This window comes from Temnothorax americanus, unplaced genomic scaffold (assembly GCF_048541705.1).
Source record: "Temnothorax americanus isolate GAGA-0224 unplaced genomic scaffold, ASM4854170v1 Scaffold5, whole genome shotgun sequence".
In the NCBI taxonomy this organism is placed as follows: Eukaryota; Metazoa; Arthropoda; class Insecta; order Hymenoptera; family Formicidae; genus Temnothorax; species Temnothorax americanus.
This window is the reverse complement of record NW_027509657.1, coordinates 1,680,569-1,702,099: the sequence shown is the minus strand read 5'-3', so window position 1 is coordinate 1,702,099 and position 21,531 is coordinate 1,680,569. Positions and strand designations below refer to the sequence as shown.

General features: G+C 39.5%; 2 protein-coding genes across 6 annotated transcripts; both read right to left on the bottom strand.

The window, feature by feature from the left end:
• Nucleotides 1-60: 60 nt before the first annotated feature.
• Nucleotides 61-6,884, bottom strand: LOC143903814 (succinate dehydrogenase [ubiquinone] flavoprotein subunit, mitochondrial). Of its 2 annotated transcripts, none has more exons than XM_077417789.1 (11): nt 6,787-6,884; nt 6,121-6,430; nt 5,536-5,822; nt 5,171-5,309; nt 4,907-5,075; nt 4,284-4,479; nt 3,548-3,745; nt 2,885-3,079; nt 2,192-2,335; nt 1,877-1,987; nt 61-1,530 (listed from the first exon to the last, which is right to left on the bottom strand). In XM_077417789.1, exons 2-11 carry the CDS (start codon nt 6,221-6,223, stop codon nt 1,444-1,446), a joined length of 1,629 nt encoding a protein of 542 aa, XP_077273915.1. In that variant the 5' UTR covers nt 6,224-6,430; nt 6,787-6,884; the 3' UTR covers nt 61-1,443. The 2 variants fall into 2 exon arrangements, with proteins under 2 accessions (XP_077273915.1, XP_077273914.1); XM_077417788.1 differs by lacking the exon at nt 6,787-6,884 and having other exon boundaries at nt 61-1,000; nt 1,402-1,530; nt 6,121-6,355.
• A 394-nt stretch (nt 6,885-7,278) lies between these two features.
• LOC143903811 (uncharacterized) lies at nt 7,279-21,205 on the bottom strand. Of its 4 annotated transcripts, none has more exons than XM_077417786.1 (7): nt 20,982-21,205; nt 15,675-15,952; nt 15,028-15,416; nt 14,851-14,928; nt 11,351-11,434; nt 9,839-10,744; nt 7,279-9,393 (listed from the first exon to the last, which is right to left on the bottom strand). In XM_077417786.1, exons 1-7 carry the CDS (start codon nt 20,995-20,997, stop codon nt 9,189-9,191), a joined length of 1,956 nt encoding a protein of 651 aa, XP_077273912.1. In that variant the 5' UTR covers nt 20,998-21,205; the 3' UTR covers nt 7,279-9,188. The 4 variants fall into 4 exon arrangements, with proteins under 4 accessions (XP_077273912.1, XP_077273909.1, XP_077273911.1 ...); XM_077417783.1 differs by lacking the exon at nt 20,982-21,205 and adding an exon at nt 19,619-20,905; XM_077417785.1 differs by lacking the exon at nt 20,982-21,205 and adding an exon at nt 17,285-19,599.
• Between the last annotated feature and the right edge of the window lie 326 nt (nt 21,206-21,531).

Genomic DNA, 21,531 nt, shown 5'->3' with positions numbered 1-21,531 from the left:
TGCGGTCCGCGGCCGCATCGCGAATGAGAAATATATATATATATATATATGTTCGAAGATATGCGAGTTAATTTTGAAAATCGAGAGTCTAAATTAGAAAACGAACAGATCTTCTGTTCTCAATCCTTTCGTTGGTTTTAAGTTCCACAACTATACACGCGCAATTATATGGAAATGTCAGATATATATAGATGTAGAATTAACTCTGAAAATTCATATTTATATAATAAATTTGTTTGTCTCTCCTGACTGCATATTTTTAGAAAAAAAGGGACAACGATCTAGGAAATAAATTTGCATAAATAAAATTTGCTCCTTCGAATTAACTAGAACGAAATAGAAAACCATTGAGAACCGCGGCTCTGTTCGATTCGACGATCAATGTCGTTCTAGGCCACCCGGTATAATTCGAACGAGGGGGCGTAACGTGGCGCGTAAAACGTGGACCACTTTTACCGTGTGAATATAAATTAAGATGTGCACATGTAAAGACTACAATTTCTCCGGCTCTAGAAATTCGCATTCTTATCTCATTGTCAACAGCGTAACTTTTATCTACGTATATGTCACGTACATATGCATTAATTGCCGCAAAATAAACCTGTTTACATAACACAGCAATTTTCAAATAATGTGCTCGATCGATATTCCATTTTGTATATTTTATATATACTTTATTTTTTATGAAATAAAAATCGTAACATTTTAGAAACATTTAAGAAAATTTGCGACTAGGGTACAGATCATCATATATTTCTTGGATTTGCAGGCATGCGTAACTAATATGGATATTTAATAGAATATTACGTAAAGTTAGTGAAAATTTATATATGTCGTCTGTAAAAAGTTTATTGAGAGCATTTATCAGCGCAACAGTATAATTATATTATCAGCGAAGGTATAGTTAACGCTTTATATCTTACGAAACTAGGTTGCGGATGTAGTGACGTTGCTGAAACATGTTGAACCAGTTGAACCATGACCATGCTCGATGTCTTCTCTATATAAAAACAAAAAAAAAAGAGACGATTATGAAGTTTCGTCAACATTCTTGCATAATTTCTCTATCACAACCTCAGCTCCGGCAAACAAAGTTCGAAGGAACGTTTTACTAAAATTGCTTTAAATTGACATGGGCATTAATTATTTTTGCCAGTAAACTACTACTGTAAATCGACGCGTGTCGCGTGCGAGGCAATTTATGCAAGGTGTCCGAGATGAAGTAATATTTAAAAGTAATATATTTAAGGAAGAAATGTATTTTGACGATTTTCTCGTTGCATATTCCTCGATTTCTGATGGTAAAATATCTACTTTCCGTATTTCGTGGCTCCCATTGCGGGATTAGCGAGATAACGCGACAGCCGACTTAGATTCATAATCGCATCGCGTTTCCATTACGTTTCCAATTATCCGGCTGCTGGCGATTACTCATTTCTTGAGTCAATATGCGCGAATTGCAGGGGGCACGTGCTGGGCTTCGGTTTCGTCTAGAGTAGTGTCGATAACGGGCCGATAAGAAATATAAATCTGTAAACAGAGCGCGCCGTTAAAAATCGTACTAATCAATAACAAATCATTGAATTAGAAATATTTCTAATAAAATGCAATGAATCAAATGTGTATTTGATGCAAATCGAGAGACACATAGTCAGTTTATTTATAAATAAATATTGCTCATGTAATAATTATTAGTTTTCATGAGCAGGATTTATTAGTAATATATTTCAATATCTTCTGTAATAAAGCGTAAAAACTTTTTTGTATTTCTTTTAATTTGTAATCTCCGAATGGTTCGACTTTGTTTTACCGATGATACTCCAACGAGAGAAATTTAATTTCATTATTATTATTTTTTTTTAGCATTTTAACTAACCGTTCCATCCTCCTGAGCCCAAGTAAGCGTATGCTTACGCCAGTGTTCTGTGTAAGGTCGTTTCTTCTGTCCCTCGAGCGGTTTTGTATAGTCATATTCGTCAACTCTGTCCTAGAAATGAAATAAGCATTCACGACTCTCTTTCTCTCTCGATTTCAGTCGGTTCACAATTAAGATTGTGTTTACAATTTCGAAAAATTGCAGCCGGCAGCGTTACTTATTTGCATTAAATTACTTACTTGCATCTGTACAAATTTGAGATATTCTAATTTTTTTTCCATTAATGTAATTCATCTATTTGAAACTCTACTTGACCTTATAGTCTTCCCTGGCGTGCGCGCCTCTCGACTCCTTTCGATTTTCGGCCGCGTATACGGTGTGCATGCAGACGAGCATCATGTTTTGCAGCTCCAAGGCCTCGACGAGTTCGGTGTTCCAAATGAGGGACTGATCTTGCACCTAAAAAAAAAAAAACATTCCATAGAGATCCACATGTGCGTCTGGATAAAGTGGGTCTAGATAAAGCGTCTCGCATATGTGTATCATCGTTCTATGCAACGACACGTCATTACGCCGCCGACCGCGATGTAGCGGTACAATTATTCGTGCAATCATATATAATCGGGCTATCGTTAGTTCCGGACTATAATTATGGAATGCCCGTATTCGTGAGAGAGAGAGAGAGAGAGAGAGAATCTGGGATTTATATAGAATAAAAAAAAAGTAGAGTGTATTTCGTATAGTATTATAGTCACTTATTCGAATTTAAAATAAAAAACAAAGTGTGTTTCCGTATAATACAAGCCCCTATAATATAAGCCTACTGTCTCTATAACATAGTCTTAATATATTCTTATTTATATAGTTTCGTCATTATTCCTTGAAACATATTGGGAAAATTGTATTTACATATGCATCTCGTTTATATGTTTTAAAAGAGCTTCTAAATATATTCTTTATAAATAATTTTATCATTAAGATAATGAGGCGCGGTGATTAGCAGCTTACGCATAAGTCTGGCAGATCGCAGGTGTAGAGACGGGACATCTCCCTGCACGCGCGCTGCAAAATATCGCAGGTCCTTAATACCCCGCAGTATTTCTGCATCGTATGTCTCATCTCGTCGCGCAGCTCGGCAACGGGAACGCAGCCTTTCGCATAACGGGTCGCGTCGAAGCGACAAATCGACTGCTCGCCGATGTCCTGCAGCCAAATCACCATTTTTGATCACATGCATCTGTATGCTAATTCGTAACTCGTAAAAGGCGGACCTTCCTCGACCTGGACACGCAAGTTCTCGTTCCACGGCTTTAATAATACAGTTTTAAGCAAAGATTTATCCGTCAAAAAAATAAAAAAATAAAAAAATATGTAAAGAAAATAATAAATAAAAAATAATGTAAAAATAAATTTATAAATATGTTTTAAAAATTTATAAAGCAATTGCCACAAAATATAATTTGTTTAACTATAGCAAAGAGATTCTTTGCCGAATAATCTTAAAACATAGTGTCGCGAAATAATCAAAAATATAATATCATAGTTATGAGGATAGTAATTTGCGACACTGACGATATTGCGTTTTATTAATTCGTGACCACAAAAAGTTGCTTTTCGGAAAGATAGGAAAGAGAGGCGTGTCCGAAACGTCCCATAATTTTTTTTCCTTACTGATGACAGATCCTCGTGACGTTCGCCAGGCCTGGCGATACAGTCGATCTGGTCGGCGATGGCTTTGCCGAAGACGACAATTTCCAGGAGGCTGTTAGCACCCAGGCGATTAGCACCGTGAACGGACGCACACGCGGTCTCGCCGGCTGCCCAGAGGCCTTCGATCGGTCTGTCCTCCTCGTTTTCTCTCGTTAATACCTGACAAGGTGTCATTTATGTCGAAAATACAATTACGTCAAATAACCGCATCGTAAACGCCGGTAGCCGCCAATAATCTCTGTTGTTATCTGTGTAAACGTATTTACTTGGCCTGTATATACAAATAATTGAGTACGCACACGTTTACTTTTGTCAATAAAACAATTCATGTCTATTTCTATCAATGTTAGATTGACTATAATTTCGGTTCAACTTTTTATCGTTCTCTAACTCTTAGAACTATAGAGAAAGATAAAAAGTAAAAGTCAAATCTTTTTTAAAGAGATTAAAGTTAATCTGCTTTGATAGAAATAGACATAAGTGTATTAGCAATAGTAATACGATTATATAACTAATATTAACACACTTTTGTTTGATGAATAATGTTACATATAATGTCTAAAATAATACAGCGACCGAAAATAAATATAAAATAACGACCGAAACGGTCGACTAGGCTGGCAATTTTTACATCGGTTAGTTAAAAGTAATTAAAACAATTGTCCTACTAAGAAAATATAATTATATTGTTTCTCACTTGGGCACGCCAATTTGTAGGCACGCCACCCATGTTATAATGCACCGTGGGAATCACGGGGATCGGTTCCTTCGTCACGTCCACGCCGGCGAACACCCAGGCGAGGTGCGAAATTCCGGGCAACCTCTCGTGTATCAGCTCGGCCGGCAGATGATGCAATTGCAAATAAATGTGATCCTTCCTCTCCCCGACGCCCCTGCGAGAAATAGCGCGAGGCAATGTAATTTTCCATCAGCGAAAAAAACGCTCCCACATGAATCTCACGTGTTCTTACGCAACTAATTCAGCGTAATTAACAGTGTATTCCTACTTCCAGGAAGTTGATATGACGAAGTCTATTATCTCTTGCTCGTTTGCTTAAATATTTAAGTATCTATTGGCATAGAAATTATTTAGTTACTTCTAAATAAAAGATTCGCGACAGTAAAGTCCACAGCTACCACAAAGTTGAAGTAAATTTTCTTTCATCTATCAATCCTACTGCCTTTATACAAGATGTTCTAAGCATCTCCGCGAGTTCTCCATCCTTTCTCCCATATTTAAATACGTTAATTCGTTTGGTCTTTCAGCGGAAGGGGAAAAGAACGAGAGAATTATAGAATACAAAGGATCGCAGCAAAAACCTTCCGTCCAGTATTTCGGCGGTCACAGCTCTCGACACAACGTCGCGAGAGGCTAGATCCTTAGCCACCGGCGCGTACTTTTCCATGAAGAATTCTCCCGCGGAGTTGACGAGTTTGCCGCCTTCTCCCCGGCTGCCCTCGGTTATGAGTATACCGCTGCCGTAAATGCCTGCAGCGCGAGAAAGATATCAGTCGATCAATTAAGAGGAACCGGATAAGGAGAACGGAGTCGTCGGCGAGGTGTGTAAGCCGATCTGAAAATACCGGTCGGGTGAAACTGAACGAACTCCATGTCCTGCAACGGCAATCCCGCTCGACACGCGATCGCCATGCCGTCGCCGGTGCAGGCGTGCGCCGCGGTACAGGAGAAGTAACATCTTCCAGCACCGCCCGTTGCAATCACCTGCGAGATTTATATTATTATAAATTAATAAATTCATTTGTATCAAAATACACATGGTCAAATATACGAGTGGTAATGAAGCTGCGCCGATGAACAAAAAAGTAAATTATAATTATATTGTATATTACATTATATATTGTATACGTGTTAATAAATAATTGATGCGTTATCTTTTCTGTAAATAAAATAAAAAATATATAACATTGATCTTGTAGCCTTTTCTTACTGTATGATGAGCCCTGAATCGATGCAGAAGTCCAGTCTCCAATTCCCAGGCCAGAATACCTTTGCAGCATCGGCCGTGCATGAGCAAGTCCAGGGCGAAATACTCGATGAAATAATGCACGTCGTAGCGAAGACTCTGGCCGTAGAGGGTGTGAAGCAGCGCGTGGCCGGTTCGGTCGGCGACGGCGCAGGTTCGCAAAGCCTGTCCGCCTTTGCCAAATTCCAACGACTGGCCGCCAAAAGCACGCTGGTAGATCCTACCGTCTTCCGTCCGACTAAATGGACAGCCTACAATTTTTTTAGTATATTTATTTAATTGTTAACTTCAAATCATATATACATATGTATAAGTTAATACATATTTTGTATTAAACAAAAATATTAAAAAACCACTGTACTAAATAAAAATACTAAGAAACACATAATTTATATATATTATATATAAATATATTATAAATTGGTAAGATATGCATATACTTCATAGATAATTAAATTTAATATTGATGATATATGCACATATTAACATATACATGTTATTGCATACAGTTTCTGAAGATAATTATATTTGTGATTTATTGGGTTTTACCGTAATTTTCGAGCTCGTAGACCACTCGAGACGCTTCCCTCGTGAGCAGATGTATAGCATCCTGATCGCCCAGCCAGTCGGATCCCTTCACTGTATCATACATGTGGTACAGCCAATTGTCTTTCTTCCCGTCGGCGATAGCAGCGTTTATGCCACCTTGGGCAGCGACGGTATGTGACCTAGTTGGGAAGAGTTTTGATACCACTGCCACACGGTATCCTTTTTTACCGAGGCCAAAGGCCGCTCTTAATCCTGCGCCTCCCGCTCCTACTATTACCACGTCGTAGCAATGGTCTATCAAAGGATAGTTCTGCAAATCAGTAGCGTGAATAATTGAGCAATTGAAATAAATATGCTAATTGAAGAATTCAGAATAACCCATTATCAAAAGGCTCTAAAAGATTGAATGCGTTAAGAGAATATTTTAATTAAAATAAAAAAATATATATTATATAAAATTGATATTCGTGTTTTCAAAGTTAAATTTGTATATTTTAAAAAAGGACAAATAAAAATAGATAAAGTTATTTATATGAAAATGATTTATATAATCATGTTAGGAAATAAAAGAGGAGAGAGTGAGGGTCTAGCTTTTCTTTTATATGGAGTATTTAATATATTATCTATGAAGGTTTTAATTAAATAATTTTAATAAAATATACTTACACTGCCGCTATCGTCCACGCCGCATTTTGCCTTTTCCGCTGGGCTAACATTTACATGAAAGCTTCGCGAATTTCTGATTGTCGCGCGAGATTGTCTCACGAATTTCTAGGGGAAAAAAAATTATTGTTCACTCTTCAAATTAAAAATAAGATGCATTTCGTATTAATATAATAAAGTCCTACAAGTATTCCACGCGTTTGTATTAGTCGACTGACCGACCGATGCAACATCTTGGCAAATATTTTCTAGGTTCGAATGCTCTTTGACAACTGTCATGACTGGTGAAGCTCTTTCAGCTTCTGCATAACTCATTTGTCAGCTAGTAAAACAAATGAGAAAAATTTTAATATATCTTTACCGCATTTACAAACTGAATCATAATATACGTATATATGATTCTTTTCGTGAACAGTTTTCTGATGCAGATTTTAGGAAATTAAGATAAAAAGGATTATATATAAAATGTAGCATGGAAATGAAAAAAGGTCAGAGTTTCCTTTCAGAATATAAGCATCGCAGTTTATTGCACTTGCAAAAATACAGTTTAGGACGTACGTATGATTTATGTTTGTTGCGTATATAATTAGTTCGAGATGCATTCTTTCAAGTTAGAAGTCGAGTCAATTTTGTCAAACGCTTATCGCAATTACTCTTTGGTATACGTTACGAACACCAGAGAGCCAACGTGTTTGACGAATCACTCTTGTTAGAATCATATACAGGTAATCTTTGATTAGTACAGCTTATAAAATGTTATCTAATCATTTTCTCGCACCTCGTTCACTACTTTGAAAAAAATAGTTTCTCTTTTTCTTTCCAAAATTTAAAAAAATATAATGTTTGACGAAATGTAATATAAAAAATGATGGAATCGATAACTTTCTTTCTGAATTTGAAACCTATGCCTTCTATGCCAGTGGACATTCGCGAAATTCTCTATTTTTCTTTTATTTACCTCTCGAGACGTAAACATACCGATCTTATTATATATTTTTCGGAGCGTTCTGTATATTAACTCGGATTTTCAGTATGTATGTAATAAATAATATTTTCTTACCGCATTAAAGAATAAATATGAGAGTAATACTTCGTAAGATTCAATTGTGCATTTCTATAGTTGCACATATTTAATTTACTTATAATTAATTTCCTTTCTTTGCATTTTGCCGACACTTTGCATTTCATGATTCCTCATTAATGACACGTTAATTGAGCGAGTGTTGATACTTTTATAAGTACGACTCACCTAATCACTAGCGATTTCCTAATCTTATTTTACAACCTTATTTTACAAACTTTGTTATACGACATTAGACACAAGAATCCTGTGAAGATTGGGCGAATTAAGCGAGTTGATAAAAATTTGTTTTCGTAGAATTAACTGAGTTCGGGAGATATTATCTTAATATCTAGATCACTTAGCGCGAAGTGTATAACTAAATTTGAATATGATAAAAAAACACAAAGAAATTCATTTCAATATATTTTTATTCTGAATAATATATTAATTCTGAATAATATATTAATTTTGAATAATATATTATATTCTAAATAATAAATTAATTCTGAATAATATATTAATTCTGAATAATATATTATATTCTGAACAACAAATTAATTCTGAATAACCCGTGTTTTTTTAAATTCATGATTCGCCACTCACTAGAGTTAAAATGGATTAAACTAAATATATAACAATTTAAAGAGCGTTACCATTCACACTTTTACGAAATATATTAACATTGATTCTTCTTAATTCCCCTATTTTCAACAGGAAATATACTTGCTTGATTCTCTTCACTTGTATAAAAAGCTTATCAAAAAGTCGCACTTGTGAATTTGTAGAAAAAAGGAGAGAGTCCTCGATCGCTCGGCGACTCTCGGTGTACGCGTACATCATGTATTTGTGACAAAAAAAATCATATATATCGCTTACAAATATATCACTAGACTACTCAAATATAGCGAGCAAATCGACGCATTGTCTACAAAGCGAACTAAAGTAGATTAAAAAATTACTTCTCCGGCGATGTAAAAACGCTATCTACTAAAATAAAATTCACTCTCGAAACTCTGAGATTTATAAAAATCGCCTGAATTTTATAGCGATTATATTATCGTGATAAGGCAGTTAATCCATCGCCTAACAATCGGAGAATATTTTCAGAGTGTATTCTCGATCTCGCAAAATGCTTTCGAAAATGCAAAAATTACAGCAAACTTTTCCCTTCGAAAAATACTAATTGTATTCTCGATCTCGAGAAAACCGCTCTCGAAATAAAAAATTAGAGCATATACTCTTTTGTCCAAAGAATATTTTTTCGGTAATATTTTCTTCTTCGGTTCGTTTTCTCTCAAATATATCAAAAAATACAGCACGATTAACGCTCGGAGAACGATGTTCACAACGCGAGCCTCCTGACGCCGCACTCGCAGCAGAACTTGGCAGTTTCCGGAAATCGTTGACCGCACTCGTGACAGAACTTAGACATCTTGCACTTGGCCGCCGTTTGAATCGGCGACGTACCGTTTTCGGGCGCGTCCTCGTCGAGACGGTCGATCGTGTCGTTGGCGCTGCGTCCATGGTGTGAATATTTGCGATTTAAACTGGGGGGCACACACAAATAAAACTGAGCTTGAAGCATGCGAGAACAAGGAGAACGCAGATGTGAATGGACGACAATTATTAAGGATTACAATTGTTAGTCGTCAAAAAACATGTGACGGCATTTTTAGATTTGTATTTAGAAATATTCATATTTTATTAAATTTAGTTTTTGTAAAAATAACAAAGTTTTTTTTGCAACAGTTGTATTACTGTCATTCTAATGTCCTTTTTTATCAGTGTAGATAAATTTTAATCTCGGTTTAATTTACTTTTTATCTTTTTCTAATTCTTAGAACTAGAAAAAGATAAAAAGTAAGTTAAACCGAGACTAAAGTTAATCTGGCAATGGTGGAAATGGACATAATATTTATCTTCTATTTTACCGTTAACCGATCGATCGATGAAGGCGAAGGATGTGGGTAAACAGCAACTTTAAGGACCAACCTGCTGTAAGCGGAGTCGTTGCTGAGCTTGCTGTGATCCTGCGGCTTGTAGCTGTCGGGCGAGGACAGTTCCTCGTCGCTGATTAGACTGCCGTTTCGCTGTCTGTCGCCGCCGGGGCTGGACAGGTCGAAGGACTCGTTATTGAGGAAGGATCTCAGTCCAGGAAACGCATCCCCCTCGAAGGACGTCATTAACTCGTCGAACATCGAGTTCGATCGTTTGACGTCCAAGTCCGAGGAGGAGACGATCGAGTTGAGACTGAGGCTACTGCCGGACAGGGATGAGTAATTATTGTTTTTCTGATTGAGATTCTGGTCCGACGACCTTTGACCGTTGGCGATCCTGGAACCTTGAACCTTTCTCGCGTCGCTCAAGGTCTTCCTGTCGAGGCCCGAGTTGATCCTGGGCGCGGACGAGGCCCGGATCGAGCCGGATCGGTTGATTAACGGTCTCGCATTCTTCTGCGTTTCTTTGTCGAAGATTTTGCGCGGTCTATCGGCGCTGAAGATGACGCCGCGACGCTCGTCGACGCCCAGCGCCTTCGATCTGTCAATAATGATTCGTCTGCCCAATTCCCTGACGGGTTTCGGGCTCGCGGAATCTGTCGCATCTTTACCCGCGAGATCGGGCTTCAGGAAGACCTCGCGCGAGATCGAGTTGGTCTCGGTGGAGTCGCTCGAAAAGTTGGACATGAGATCGTCGAACTCAGTGGGTGGCGCTATGAGGGACGACCTCCTGTCGGAGGGAGGATATTTTACAAAGGCGGAGGAGTGCGAGAGAGGATAGAGAGTATCGCGAGTCTGGACTTTGGGACTCCCCGTCGTAGACTGATCGCTCGTATCCGACAGCAGGTCGTTCATCTGCTGCTCAGCCAGCAGAAAGGGATCGTAATCCTTGCATGTGCCGCTGAAATTAGAATCTCGATTAGTATATAGCCTTTAATTCTAACTTTTTACATCAGGAACTTTCTTGCATAAAACAACGATATACGAATATGATGCGATATGTGTGACGACAAAGTATGTTTCGCTCTAAGTGTTCTGCTGTAGATAAGCTGTAGACGTGCGCCAATCAATTTTTCAAACGACAAACATTTACAAACGCACATGCAAGCTCGAACGCGCGTGGTGCAATGTTATCCAATCTGCTTGCTGGACGTAAATTCTTTTTTTGAAAAATTTTGAATCAATCTCTCTTTTGAGTTAGTTTGAAGTAAAAAGCAAAATCTTGTAAAAATAAATGGAATTGTTGCTTTGAAATGAATTTTATCATGCAACAAAATTTTAAAAAGATGTGAAAAATAAAACTTTAGATATATATTTTTTTAAATAAAGGAAAATTGATTCTAAATTCCAGAAAACCAATACTATTTTCTGTCAATTCTATCTTCTATGTAGCGCCCTAAACTAAACTAGAATATGGATAATTAGCAATTAACATCAATAACATTCAAATAAAATATCTATTATATCATCCTCTTCCCGTACTGGTTCCATGCGTCCTGGAACTTACGTTCTAGCCTTAAGTACGAGATTAAAGTCCGGCCTTCTGCGTACATAATTGCACCAGGCGGGACGTGTCGCCAGATCAATTTTCCTACAATATTGTTGATACATTAACTACCTAACAACTACCTTAACAAATATACAAAAGTATATGACAAATAATACAAATAGAAATCAAAAGAAACGATTCTACCATTTACAGTGCAATGAGCAATGCCGTACATATTCTCTCATCAATCGCAATTTGCACAAACTTATACTAATTTAATTATTAATATTACAATAAAACTCATAATCGATCGTGCGAAGTCAGCATTGCAACATTTTATACTAATAAATTTATGTCGAAGTTATACGCTCCACTAAATATAATATTACTGAAATAACAAAAATAAACCAAATTGTTACAGTACTAATAACATATTCTAGAGAACAATGTTAAAATGTTTGGCAATGACAATTCTACTTATGATAAATAATTCCTATTACTTTCTCTACCTTCGATTGATTAAGGGTGGATTCAGGACAGGAGGGAGGATACGAATTCTAGGATTTCTCTTAGCAAGCTTGTATTCAGCGTGATACGCGGGATAGAGACTGGTTAGTCTGCTCCGCGAGACCTTGGAGGTCCTCTCCCAGTACGATCTCTCGGCATCTTCCCTCGTCTCCGCCACGTCGTCCTTTATATCAGGTAGATCCTTGGACACCTTGCGCCGCCTGCTCGGTCTGATTATCTCTATGGTCTCTCGTTCGTAAGCGCAATTCGCTTCGGGCCGTCTGATGCTCGCGAGCTCTACAAATTCGACCGAGGATATCAGGGAATCGGTGCTACCGCGAAGAAGATTCATGTTTTCCCTAATTCTGTGCTTCATCTCGATCGAATTGACCGATCGCTCTCGCGCGGCTCTTTTAGTCGCGCCGGAAGCGCGTCTTGGAAAATTCACGCTCGCGTTCAGGAAAATTTCGTTGCCGCGACTCCGTCGTGACTCCTCCTCTGCGTAGTCTGTCAATGTGACTGATGATCCTAAATCATTAGCGCCTCGCGCGTTACGTTCCCCGACACGCGCAGTATTATCGCTACCATAATCAAATTCGCTGTCTATGTTCTTCTTGCGCGAAACTTCACCTGTCGTAATTTCCGTTTTAATAATTGAACGACTGAGGAGCCTTGATTCGTCGTTCGAACAGCTGTTGTCTGAATCCACGTTGAAATCTGTCTTTCTATTTTTTGTGTTAGTCTCGATATTTTCAAAATTATCGGAACTGGAGTCTTTTTGACATTGTCCGTTGCCTTTAATGTGCACAGGTATGTTATTCATAGATACATTTGAGTAATTACTAGTGGTAGTTTCCAAATTTCGTGGAAACGAGTATACTTCAGAGTTTAATCTCTTCGAATTTCTCTTAGGCTTTTTATTACGGAGATTGGTTAAACCGTCCTCATAATTTTCCTCAACTATTTCAGTCTCTTCAGCATTTCTTCCACAATTTCTTTCTGGGCCAATACTTTGACAGGATGCAGGAAATGACATTTCTTTGATATTTCCGGTTAGATCTAACGAGTTGTGACAGCTATTGCTTTGACATGCTAGTGTTTCATCTTCAAGACTCGAATTGCAATTAGCTTGATTATTGTTATTGTTTAAAGATATTATGTCATTTATGTTAGGTTGATCGCATATAAAAGTTACTACGCTCCCTTTCAATTCAAGTGAATTATTGCAGCATACACCACTTTCGCATTGTGGTATTTCATCCTTAAAATTTAGATAATCTTGACTCTGATCAATAAAATTCTTTTTCTTCGATGCAACTGAATGCGTTTCGTCGAACGAGGGAGATTTAATTATTTGATCAGGCTCGGATAAATTTCGCTCAGTTTCTTCGGTATTGTTTGTACTTTCAATAATTCTCTTATCCATCGCAACCTCTCGATTTTCTTCATCTTCTTTATAGACACTTAGTCCATCCAATTCTGCAACATCTGCATCATACATTTTCTCAGTTTCTTTCGTATCTTCAGTATTTATTTCGATTTTTTCAATGTTACATTCTTCAATCTCTTCATAACTCGCTCTTCGCTTATTTTCCTCGTCTCTGCTGTTTATATTAAGTTCCTCCGTTTTGCATGCTATCTCTTCAATTTCTTCACCACTCATTTTCCAATTATCTTCTATATTTTCATCATTTACTTTCAACTCCTCTGCTTTACAGCCCACCATAGTTTTATCATCATTTTCTTCTTTATCTTTAATAGACACTTTTAACTCTTTTATTTGTTCGATTTTAGTCTCTTCGTCGTTCGCTACAGTTTCTCTCCTCAATTTTTCTTGATCGAATTCGCAGATTTCATCTTCCTTATCTTTTACGTAAAATTCTACGCGAGGACTATGCTTAATCGGCTTCCACTTGCTGTGAAAAATCTCAATATCCTCCGAGTCTCTTATCAAATATGTCTGATTTAGATTCTTAATACCGTCCAACCATGCGACGTCACTGTTCTTCACTTTATCAATCTCGCCGTCTATCGATTTGTCATCGGTTCGATCGCTTTCTGCAATTAATGAATCTTCTTCCATTCTATTTCTGTTTTCATTTCCTTTCTCTCGATCACATAGTCGCTCAAGATCAAGCAGCTGGAATTCCCGTGAAAAATTATGATCAACAACGAGAGTGTCAGCTTGAAGAGTATCCTTCTTACGGCTGATCTGCTTCCACGTTACTAACCGATCGTCCTTTTGCATGTCCCTGTGTATTCTGCAAGGCTGCACAGTCATTCCTAGAACTTTATCGTTCACGGCAATGTCGTTGATTCTTGGATGACCCTGACTTCTGGCGGAAACAATACTTTTTTGCATCCTGGCGGGACAGGCTTCTCGATTTCTCGCATCGTCGTTTTGAATGCGTTGGGAGATCGTTTCGTTTCGGTCGAATTGCCTTCTGGACGAAGCAATTGGCGACGTGATCTCATTGGAGGAGACCGGATTGTTAATCCTAGGTCTCGCAGGAGGTACGGGAAAGTGGAGAGAACGACGGGAAGATGTTGCAGGGTGGAAGGATCGGCAGGGCGTTGATGTCAGTAGGGAGTCGTGATCTTCCTCTGGCCTGAGGAGACGGAAGCAGGATCAAGGGCATGTGCCTGATAGTCATCAGGAGAAGGTTGTCGGAGTTAAGTACAATTTTACAAAATAGATAATTTCGCGAGAAATATTTAAAAAATGTGTGGTTGTTTTTTTTTTTCATCAGATATACTTCACAAATGTTCTTGTTGTAAAATCAAAAATACAAATATTTTTATACATTTAAATTGTCTCGCTTATTTTTTTAATCATTTAAGCAATTAATCATAGATTGCTTCTAAGCAGCCTCGTCCTCTTTCCTTCTCCTCATGGGCGGCACTAATAAGTCTATTCTATGTGTTCTACGCTTATTTTATTTTATACAAGCCATAGAGAGTTTCGGACTTTTTTTCAATATTTTATATAAAGAAGTTGATCAAAATCTCACCTATTCATACGATCGGCAAGGCGCGACTTCATAGGTCCGGATGAGGTAGGAGACTCCTTGAGTTGTCCAGGACGCCTTCTGTACAAGTCAAGTAAATATGTCAAAATAACTGGGCACCAGTTTAATAAATTAGAAAATTAAATTTACCAATGAGAAAAGTTAGAAGATCTGACTTACACGACGGCAGGTTTCTGCTTGACTGGACTCTCTCGATTGGAATTAACGCTCGAGATACTCTCCTTTGGTTTAACGAGCGCCGGTGATGACACTGAGGTCTTGGCGGCCTGATTCGTCGTCGAACCCGGGCTGTACTTCTCACGATTGATGGCTCGTCGATTCTTCAGGGTTGGCGCCCTGTACCTCATGCGAGCCTCTAATCGCTCCTTCGCCAGATTAGTCGCCGGACTCACCGGCATCCGAGTGACTCTGTCTTTGCACCAAGCCACGTGACGGTCATAGGCTTTGATGCCGAACTGTCGGTTGCACGTGGGACACGTGCCCTTCTCGTTAGCGCGTGTCGGCGCGCCTGACGAGGTCAGCGAATTGCATTGTTTGTGCGAATCCATCTGCAAGAACGGATTGTGGAGATGTGGAAGTTTCATTTATAAATAAAAGATATGAAAACAAAAGATATTTTGTACAACAAATTGCACAAAAAATTGGAGATTAATTTCTTATTTTTTATGTAAAAATACTTTTTTCTCTTTCTTTTTTTGATTTCATGTAACGCACTCAAAATTATTTAACGTAAAATTCAGTTTAAGAAAGAAAGAAATCTTCCTGAAATAATTAACACGTAAGAAGATCGTGAAGATCGGACTCACGACTTCGCCGCGTGCCTCACGGATCGTCCGCAGGAAGTCGTCGTGGGTTTTCTTCCAGGAAGACCTGGTCGTCCTCTCGTCCTGGTGATGTCGCCGGACCTCCTGCTTCGGCAGGAATTCCGCCAGCTCGGTGCCCTGAATCCTCTGCTTAGCCGAGTCGAAGGGTTTGCGCTTCTTGGCGGCGGCGCGCTCGCATATCCTCGCGTGCTTCTCCAGCGACTCCGGCATGAAGGTCCGCGCGCAAATCGCGCACGGCAGCAAGATCGGCGGCGGCGCATCTGCGTCCATTTACACACGGTCCAACAATTAGTGGGCCCCCGCAATTCAAACCCCTCGCGTAATAATAGTGGATGTTCTATATACGTATAGATTTTCTTTTTCTCTCTCTACAACCAAAACCGCGAACTCCGATCACCTGGTCACCGGCTGCGTCTGTTCGTCGTCAAACGAGATGACTATTTTCTCCGCGATTCAAACCCGTTGTGTCTTTGAGATTTACGATACGACGCGAACCTGACGCTCTTTTCTCACCGAATTAATAAATACTACATTTGCATTTTCTTTCATTTTTTTTTTTTTGATGTCCCATATACGCGATACTGCGGCATCTAATACGGAGATCCCCGGCACGCTAATACGGAGATCCGTTCTGACTCACCCCGTGGTAATCGCTATTCGATCTGACAAAGGCCACGAATCCGCGGATAATCGATATTTTCGCCGACAACATGTCGAGAGATCGCCAAATACGACGGACAGGTATGACACGTCACGTAACGAAACGCGCGCACACGTTTAGAGACGAAATCGTGTGAGTGCGCGACACGTGCTCGTCATCGCAGAGCTCGTCTCGAGTCAATAAAATCTAACATTTTACCATTTTATTTTTTATTTCTCGAAATAAATACGTCTCTAAAAATATAGCCTGCGAAGATCTCCTTTCACTATATACGCAATGATAATGTTTATTATATTACATTTTTATCTTTCCAAGCATTTCGATTTTTATTTTTTATTTCTCGAAATAAATAAATATCTGAAAATACATTCTAACTATATGTTCTACATGTAATTTAAATTTGTTATACATATTAAATTTATTATATATGCGTTCTTATATCTTTCATCCAGGCATTCCGTCAATAATCTCGCTTTCGTTCCCCCCCGGTGAGAAAAAAAAAACGCGAGATCTCGGAAGCACTGCGTAGCGATACAACACGCCGCGATTGGAAGTGTCGGGAGAATCTAAATTGCAAATTACACTTTCTTCGATCGGCGCAGGTATTGCGCAACGACTGTAGCTACAGTGTTCTCTTCTTGCGAGATCACTTCGAGAGTGGCCCAGTTATTACGAGCTATGCGTTACGAGATAACGCCGCCATTCAATGAGCCATTCATTTTCAAAGACGACGCGAATCCTATATACGTTTCCTTTCCTACGGAAATTTCGACGAGACGAGTATATTATAGACCGGTTTTTGCAATATTTTTGATTTACGTGACCGTTTCAAGGAAAGCGACGAATCCATTCCTCTAAGCACGTGGCATACATACGAGATCGCAAAAAGTAAATAAATTTTCCACATATACATATATGAAGCTTTATTTACTTTCATTAGATTTCCATATCTCCATATTGAATTTAAAAAAATCCTATTTTATCATTTTTTTAATAAAAGAAAAGGATGTCCGGAAACTTTTTTCTATTCCTGTTAATTCACCACAAACAGCACTTTCGCACATTCGAACCAACGATGAGCAGTAAATTCAAAAATAATCGAATCGTTGACGCGGGGAATACAATACTTCTGCGGCACCACGCGGGTGATTTCAATCGCGCACTCTCGCGCGACTCTTATCCGGTCGGATCTCGCGTCGAGGGAGAGACTCTCGCTTTCTCGGTCCCAGAGGGTAACGTTAAGAAGCGACCGATTCTCAGGTGCGCGTGTCGCGTGGACGCACCTGCGGCGCCGACTCGCGCGCCGACGAGGATGCCGAGGACGACGAAGAGGCCGAGGGGATCGCCCCCGCGAGAGAGAGACTCGGCTCTCTCGCCTCTCGGGCGAGCAAGCTTCCTTTTTTAGGCGTCATCGCGAGTTGCCTCGCCGCGAGAGTCACGCGTGTCCCCTATCCGTCACCAGACACACGCGAGAGTGTCCGTTCCTTCCGTCCTCGGATCTTTTCCTCTCTTTATCGTCCCTCCCCTCTTTCACGAGCGAGAGGCGACAGTTTCGTCACCTGTTACCGAGCTTTTTCTCGGTGAATTCGAACAGATTGTTCGATCGCAAATTGAGGGCTCGAAATTTTATTGTCACCTCCAATGCCGATGCGAAACGAGACAGCCAGCCACAGGTACGGGCTTTAGCTAAATGCGCCGCGCCACGAGAATGCGGTCGTCACCGTATTTGCCTCCGCGACGCAAATTTCACGTTATTATAGAATGCCCGTAGGATCACATTATTATTCACGACGTGCATGAAGTCCTTTTACATTATCTCATCTTTTATATATCTCGCCTTTTATACATATCTCAGTCCATCGTACCCTGTTAAATTCGTATAATAGTGTCAAATAATACTCAATTCTATCTAATTATTCCTATATATATAGGTCGCCACTGTTCCTACCCAATATGTCGTTAATTTAACTAAAACAATGTTAATTTGACTAAACCAATGGAGTTAAAATAACTTTTTCGACACACATGGTAATTAAAAATAACAAAATGTTATTTAACTCAAATATTGGTTTAAATTTCATCCTTTAATATTAAAAATACTGTGTCGCCCATTCTGTTCAAATCGATCTCTTTACGTTCCTCAATTTTTCTTTTAATTTTCTCATTCCGCCACCGAGATTTTTGCCCCCCTATTTTTCCACCTGATCTCCGGCAATTCCTCATTGCACGCGCGAGGACGTAACGACAAACAGCACGACGTTATTAAATGATCTCATCGCATCGAAACCGCTTATAGCGACGCCTACAAGTTGCTTTTGCTTACGTTTCGCTTCTACAGAGTCGCGCGAACTGACGAAGGTTTTTTTTTCTTTCCCACGTCAGAGTTATTGCCGTTCTTCTCCCGTCGTCTATCGTCTAAGGTCGCCGGGAGTCGCTAAGTCGGTGCAAATTGATCAGTATGCACGGCGGAGGCGCGTTATTACGATTCTCATAGCCGCTTTTAGACGTGCGTGCGCGAGTAGCGGGAAAATAAATATTTTCACTGACGCCGAACGTAAAATGAAAAAGAGATTCTTCAAAGTCGAATAGCTGTTCGAGAAACGAGGCAATAATGATTAATGATGATAATCGTGCGCAGCTATTGAAGCTATTCTGTTAATTTAAAGCTTATAAATCGCAGTTTATTTTAAAGAGAGAGAGATAAGAGGCGTAAGAAAACGGAGTTGTTATACTCTTGTAATAACAAATTTTAATATTTTTATTTAAAGAAAATTTTTTTGAAGCGATTTCCAATTATATGACGATAGTAACTCGCGGTACTCTGCTATAAGAAGTTTATATTGCCTTTATTTGGATTTGGAAAGTGAGTTTGGATGTCAATTTGTACCTGCTCGTTGCTGAACGTAAATAAGCACATATGACATTCTAAATATGTAATGTACAACATCAGCAGCGGCAGCAGTTAATTTCGAAAATTTCGAACTACGTTAGTTTTCACACACAACATTTCGACCGCGTTACAATTTATAAATATTTTTAATCATGGCACCGTTAACACAGTTGTATTCTTATCGCAAAATACACATCGCGAGATCAAATGCGAGGCCAGATAAGCACGAAGTAGTACATTCTAATCCCCGACAATTCGCCGATCGTTTAAAAGACTCGAACACACTCGCGCGAACGACATCCGATAGCTCGGTAATTCGAGGAATAAATTCGATACCAGGGAAGCGCGATGCTGGAGCAAAGGACTCGGGCTCACCTTCCTCGGGGAACAGCTCGATCTGTATCTCGCGAATGGACGATAGACGATTGAGACGATTGTTGCCGCGCCCGTCGTGGAACAATACCCCGCCGTAGAACGGGGCCTCGTCGTAGAACGGGCCCCCGTCCGCGAGTCTCTTCGGGACACAGCACAGCATCTGATTGCGAGCGCATCAAGACACCGACTGAGAACTACCAGAGAGTCTGAGAGACCGCGCGAGGTCGAGCCGGCACTCTTGTTGTAAGAGCCGGGCGCTCTTACAATCGTTGTAACCGCGAGTATATCTTCGCGACGGAAGTTTATTTTCGGCCCCGACTCGCCGTCTCACAAAGCGAAACTCTACTCCTTCTCTCGTCTCTTTCTTCGGTACACCTTGGCCGCGCGCTGGGTAAACGGTACAAAGTGGGGACCAGAAAAAAAGCATCCGACGGTTCCCATATTCTCTCCGATAAATGAAAAATTAACTCTGTACAACGTGTGTGTATAATTCTGATCTCCTTTTACGTATATATTAGAAATGGAAGATATTGCTTTTCATCGTCCAATATTCTGTCATCAACATTCTCCATTTTTCATTATTATTATATACAAAAACGTGAATTTGTACTTCTTTAGTTTGCCGACGCGAATATAAACACTTCGAAATATGGATGATAATTAATTTAAATTAAGCTTTAATAATTATTTCTTTCTCTCTGTGCAAAGACTCGCAATTTTCTTCGGCATATATAACTATTCTCCTACTTTACTTCTTCCTTCCATAACTATACATTGGTAACCACAACAAACCGTTTACTCTATGATACGGTAAACAACACAAGGCAACAGAGAAATTAAATTGTTGTAAAAATCTACAATATCCTCCGTTGTAAAAAGAAAAAAGGGAAAATATTTATCCAACCTAATTCTTTTTCCTTTAAACGGCTCTCGAAATAAAGGACAAAACGTAGCGGAGTCGGAAATATCTATAAGTATACGCTATTAAGGCCACAAGAGATCTAGCACGTGCATCTCTCTCCCACGCCTACGAGCACTCACAAAATCCGTATTAAAGCCGCTCCCTATTACGAAATAGAGGTCGATAGCTTCTCCGCCGTCCGGTTCCCCGCGATATTTCTCGTAACTGGCGCACCGGTGACCGCGGCCGCCGGTTATCCCTATAATTAGAATGGACGGGGACCGTCCGCGCGGAGAGCGAGAGCGCGTCGAAGAACCGGAAGCGAAGCACGACGACGGTGACGACGATGATGGGAAAAGCCGTGGAGAAAGCGGGGAATCGGCCCAGGGATCTCTCGGCTCCGTTTGTCATTCGTTCGTCGTAATTATGCACGCGCGACAACGCACACTCGCACGTACTTACCCTCAGCTTCAGCCATGTTCGTCGTTAAGGGAAACACTGGTCGTTATGGGAACGCCGTTCCCTCCTCGAGGCGGGGATCGCGGTGCGCCCTTCTCGAAACCCTCTCGCAATATTTCCAATTTAAATCTACTAGCGGGTAAAAGGAAATCTCCGCGCGTGAGTTCTTTTATAAAATTAAAAACAGACGCGTCAAAAAATTTCATAGTTAAGCCGCAAAACACAAGTCGTCTATATTGAAAAATGTTTTTAAAATTAAGAAACTAAATTAAGGATTAGCAAAAGTATCCACAGAAAAGATCTAGTTCGTGAATTACATTTAATGTGAGTATTTTTTATGAAAAAAGAAACGCACAGATAGCTCAAACGGAAAGTAATTTAAAGGATGTCAATTAATATTGCCCTAGTATTTTTTTCATTGTGATATATATATGTATTCTTATTTCTAATAGAGTCTGTAGAATTTACGGAGTATAAACTGTTTCGTTTTTAATCTTATTTGAAATTTTCTTCTTCCATTTCTTCTCTCTTCTCATTCGGACGTACGTCTGCC